A 5,499-nucleotide genomic window follows, 5' to 3' on the forward strand; every position below is an offset into this window, starting at 1 on the left:
TGCCCGCGCCCTGCTGCTGGTCCTGGCCGGGGCCCTGCTGGCGTCCCGCGCCGCCCGAGGTAAGTCCCCGCGCGCAGGCGGCTGTCCGCGTCCCCTCCGGGCCACCGCGCGCGACGCGGGGCGGTGGAGCATCTGGGGAGCCCCGGGGCTCGCGCGCCTCGAGCGGAGACACCGGTCTTCAACCGGGTGCCCGTTCCCGGGGGCGGGGAAGACGGAGTCTGGGATCAGGAACCCCGAAGCAGCCGGTGCCTGGGAAGAATGGCACCGCCGGGCGCTGCTCCCCTCGCCCCCTCCCCTTTCGGGGTGACATCTGCTCCAGTGGTTCTCGTTGTCTTGAAAGTTGCACGTGACGCCTGGGGTCGTCTTACTGATCCTGTCCCCTAGTTAGTCCTCCATCCGTCTCTGGGCCAACCCTCCAGCCTTGGCACCCCTGGGGGTGCGCAGCGGCCTCGCAGGTGAGCCAGCCCCTCCCTCCACAGGCGTACCCGCTGCGCTCGCTGTAGTTTTATTTTTTTAATTGAGTCTCTTAACTGCGTCGTCCCCTCCCCTTCTCACTGTACTCCCTAACAATAGCGATCAAAGTTCAGCACTACACCCCCACCCCCCTCGTCTTAATCAGATCCTTGGAGGTGAAAAATCGCTTACATCAAGACTCTGGGTAGAGACAGAACTCACTTCGGAGTTAAACTAAAGTGCGTCTATTAACGGCGCTTTGCAAACTTGTATTTTCCGGAGTTGAATTCCCTTAAAACCCAGCACCTGTGGATCCCTTTGCGTAATGGGAACTCACAGCAGGTGCCTTTTTAAAATTCGGGAGCTTCCCTTGTCCCGGTCTCCGCCGGCTCCCCTCAGACGCTAGGGGCGCCGTCGGACCACCAAGAATAAGTCACCTTGGCTTCAAACTTATAATTTCTGTGATTCTACATAGCAGGCATTTAGTTTTCAACAGCCGGCCCTCTGTCATCAACCGTTGCCACCACAGCACGTTTTATTTGTCGCTGCTACCCTTCATCCCCACCATGTCTGTCATAAATCCTAGTTCTTGCTAAGATCCACACAGCCGGGGTAGACCCGATTGGCAATTGGTGATTAGATAACAAGGTTGCACGAAGCAAGGAAGGAACAGCAGTGAGAAAGGCGAGCATCTTCCCCGCTATTTCGAGAACTCTGAGGTCTGTAAATGAAAATAACGGTAGTCAAAGGTGTTTTGAAAGACTTGTACAGACGGATCCCTTTGAATGTTTACCGCAAATGAACTTTAAAAAATTTAAAGTCAAAATGTGCCAGAGGTGGGCTTGAACTTGGAATGTGCTCCACACACAGACAGAAGTCTGAGCACAGATGATAGTTTTTAAAAGCAAATGTTTATTAAAGATAATAATGGGAAATTATTTCATTGGGGGGGTGTTTCTTCATTGCTGCAGGGTTGGGGGCCTGAGCTTTTCCTTGGGATCCATACAACTTTAGTCAAGCAGCAAGGTCTAAACACTGTTAATGGCTTACATATTGTGGTTTGATATGCCAAGTTCACGGCTTGTTTACACTTAGATTCTCGGGATCAAATCTCAGTCTGTGCCCCAAATCATGTCACTGAGGTTGTTTAAAAATCCAAACATAGGAAACATTTATTCATGTTGGCAGAGAAGAGGAATTATTACTTGTTGAGGGCAGAGCATATCCTAAGTTTGACCATAGTTTTCTTCTTTACCCTGAGCCCCAGTGCGGCTTAGCCCTAACAAGTCCAAAACTGAACACTGGATTCTAAGCCCTCCATTCCCCGACCCCTCCACCAGCAATCTCCCTCACTCTGGTTATGACATCCTTTCTCCAGAAGCCTCATACTGACGTTTCAGGAGTCACCCCCGAGTCTCCCTTTCAGGACATAAGCCACAATTACCAGCAGGTATTCCCATCTCCTGCCACCTCAAGTGTCCCTTCCCATCCAGGCTGCCGCCATCAAATCCTGCTGCAGATTTCTTACCCCCGCAGTACAGTGGAGCTGCCTCCTGAGTTCTGTCAGCATTTCCTCTTGTCCTTTATGTGGGTGTTCTCTCCAACACTATAGCCAAAGTTGCTCCTCCGTCCTGAAGTACACTGTGCACGTTATCTTTGTTTGGTGACTGACACCTTTCCTGCAACCCTCTGTCTTCCTGTTCCAACATGAACTGGTTATGTTTGTGTTTGTCCCTGTGTATGTGTGTTCATTCATGTTCACATGTGTGTGGGTGCATGTGAAGGTCAGAGGGTGACCACAGGTGTCTTTCCTCAGGTACCCATCCACTTTTTGGAGACAGGGTCTCTCACTGGCCTGGAACTCACCAGGTAGGCCAGACCGGCTGACCAGCAAAACCCAAGAATCCTCCTCCTCCACTGCTCCCGGGCTGGGATTACAAGCACGCCTGGCTTTTTACATGGGTTTCGGGAATTGAACTCGGGTCTTTATGCTTACACAGCAGGCAGTTTACTGACTGAACCATCACCCATCCTCATGAACTAGTTTTTAGAAGCACAGTTCAGCAGTTGCCCAAGGACTATCCGTAACCAAGAGCCTGGAAACTTCTTTCACATTTTCCCCATGTGGCTCACCCCCCTTCTGAGCACACTAACTTTCTCTTCCTTTTGTTTCTTATTTTTGGGGTGTCCATCTTCAAGGAACTTCCTTAGGAAAAAAGTTGGGGAGATAGTTTCTTGATAACTTGTGAATGTGTAATGGCTGCTTTAAGTTGCTGGTGGTAGAAAACCTGGTTGTGGGATGTTTTAGTGCTGTTTTCTCACACAGAAAGTGGTTGGCAACTGAGCAGTGTTGAAGCAGATTTTACTGGTGTCAGTGGTGCGACCAGGGACATACAGTCCCTTTGTGTTGCATCAACCTGTTCGTACACGGGAACGTCTACATTCTGCCTTACTGCCTCATGTCTCATGATGGCGGCTGCCATTCTTGCTCTTCCATCTGCTTTCCAGGCAGCAACAAAGCAGAAGAGGCAAAAGGCAAAGACAGACAATTCCATTTTCAAGTTTATGTCTATTTTATGTGTGTGAGTGTTTTGCCTGCATGTAGGTAAGTGCACCCATGTGCAGTGCCTGCAGAGACCAGAAGAGGGCATCAGAGCCCCTGAAACTGGAGTTATGGACAGTTGTTAGCTGCCATGTGGGTGCTGGGAATCAAATCCCAGAGAAGTCAGTGCTCTTAACTGCTGAGCCGTCTCTCCAGCCCTGATGATTACTTTCTTTTTTTTTGAGACAGTGTCTCCCTGTAGCCCCAGCTGGCCTTGATCTTGCTATGCTGACCAGGCTGGCCTCAGTCTCACAGAGATCTGCCTGCCTCTGCCTCCTGATTAAAGGAGTGTGATGCCACCACACCCAGCAGTAATTTCATTTTTTATCTGGAAATTAATATTGTTATACTTCTTTTAGTGAATATCTTCAGATCTCTAATTGGCCACACTATGACATGGGACCATTGTCAGCTGCATGGGATGATGGGAGAGATTATGTATAGCTGTGTACGGTGGTGCTTTGAGAAAACCAGGGGTCTTTAAGAACGAAGATTGTGTCTGCCATACTTTACATGGTACACAGACACACACAGAGACTTTATGAGTATAAAATTATCGTACTTGATATAGAAACATCTACTCCCCATCATTTCACTCCTTCTTCTCCTTCCTTATGGAAACAACATTAAATCCATTTTAAAGTGTTTTGAAACCTTTTCAAAATCTACAAAAACTCAAAGTCAACATATATCTAATTGGACAAATGTGGCAGGTGTGGAAATTGCCAATTTTTTTTTAAAGGAATGAAGTTACATAATTTAAAGAGGCCAGGCACGTTCCTTTTGCATAGATGACGATTTTATATATGTGTGTGTGTGTGCACATGTGTATGTGTGTTGTATGTATATGGTGCAGTATATATTATATATGTGTGTGTGCATACATTTATATATACATGCAAGGTATGACATGCATTCCAGTCTTTTTTCTTGTGTGTGTGTGTGTGTGTGTGTGCGTGTGTGCATGTATACATGTATACACGAGTCTCCATTCCAATCCTGACTGCTAGCTTGGTTGGGTATAAACCAAGTGGTGGAAGTCATACATGCTCAACACTCCATCAGGTATTTCTGCGTTCCTCTATGCCCACGATTTCTTGAGACATAGAAATCAGTGGCGTGCTCATTGTCCATCTTTTAAAAAAATTTTGTTATTTTTATTGTATGTGTATAAGTGTATTGCCTGCATGTATGTAAGTGCACCCATGTCATGCAACACCCGTGGAGGTCAGAAGGGGGCGTCAGATCCCCAGGACAGTTGTCAGTTACCATGTGGGTGCTGGGAATCGAACCCAGGTCCTCTGCAAGAGCAGCCAGGGCTCTGAACCGCTGAGCCATCTCTCCAGTTCCTCGTCCATCTTTTAGATCCAGTTTTTTTTCTTTCTTTCTGGAAGTTACTATCTTTTCTTTCTCATTGCAGTTTTTGCATTTTGTGTGATGTGCTTTAGGATTTTTGTTTTCAATAACTATAGTAGGAACTCGGGGACTGTTAGCTACAAGTTCTGTTTGCTTTCCTGTATTAGTTCTTCAACTAGTTCTTCTTCCCTATTCGTTTTCTGTTTCTGTGTTTTATTTTATTTTATTTTGTTTTGTTTTATTTTATTTTATTTTATTTTGTTTTATTGGATAGTGGCTTAACTATATTTTCCAGCCCCTCTATTCAGTTTAAAAATGTTTGCTGGTATACATTTGATTTTTTAAGAGTTTTTCCTGTTATATTAGTTATTAACGATTACAGTGGATTATTCCTTTGGTCGTGCATACAGGGTTTCCTGTGGGCCCTGGCAGCATGATTGCTTGGTTGGCACTCTGTTCACCTTAAGGTAACTGTTAATTTTGATATTTTTCTTTTCTCCATTTGGTACAATTTCTTTCTTAATAATGGGATGTTAAGCTGATTGGGAATTCTCTGTGCTTCCACAGATGAATTTACTGATGGTGGAGGGGGCCACATTTTATTGGGAGATTTCCATGTATCGCTGATTCTGTGTGTGTGTGTGTGTGTGTGTATGTGTGTGTGTGTGTGTGTGTGTGTGTGTGTGTGTGTGTGTGTGTTTCCTTTGAGTTGGTCATTTTTTCCTAAAGAGAGTCCTGGGCCTGGGAGCTCAGCAGAACAGGGTTAAAGAGGATTCCACATCTTCATGAAGGTTTTGTTATTGGTTAATTCTTCTCTTTTCAATTCAGCATTTTGCAACCTTCTCTATGACCAGGGTGTCTCTGGGCTCAGAAGTGTCTCCCAAATGTATACTTGTGTCCTGGGAATCTGGGAGGCAGGCAATCATCATGTTGAGTTTGCAAGAGACCATAGAGCTCTCTGATTTATCTTTAGCCAATCCTGTGCTGGTCCCAGGAGGCCCACAGGGTCCCTTTCCCTGGTTTTGCACATCATTCCAGCCTCTAATGTTTTCCTCTTCTCTCCAAGGAGTTCAATGTGTTTCTCCCTC

At 46.2% G+C, this 5,499-nt stretch overlaps 1 protein-coding gene across 1 annotated transcript in view; it reads left to right on the plus strand.

Moving 5' to 3' along the window:
• Position 1: 1 nt before the first annotated feature.
• Adam12 (ADAM metallopeptidase domain 12) overlaps positions 2–5,499 on the plus strand; it is a gene marked incomplete at its 5' end in the record, with an annotated part of 371,815 nt that continues 366,317 nt past the window's right edge. Inside the window, one exon of the mRNA XM_017801328.2 lies at positions 2–59. Within this exon, the coding sequence (XP_017656817.2) occupies positions 2–59 (58 nt within the window). The remainder of the gene's footprint in view (positions 60–5,499) is intronic.

Source organism: Nannospalax galili, unplaced genomic scaffold (assembly GCF_000622305.1).
Source record: "Nannospalax galili isolate Female #2095 unplaced genomic scaffold, S.galili_v1.0 scaffold362, whole genome shotgun sequence".
Lineage (NCBI taxonomy): Eukaryota > Metazoa > Chordata > Mammalia > Rodentia > Spalacidae > Nannospalax > Nannospalax galili.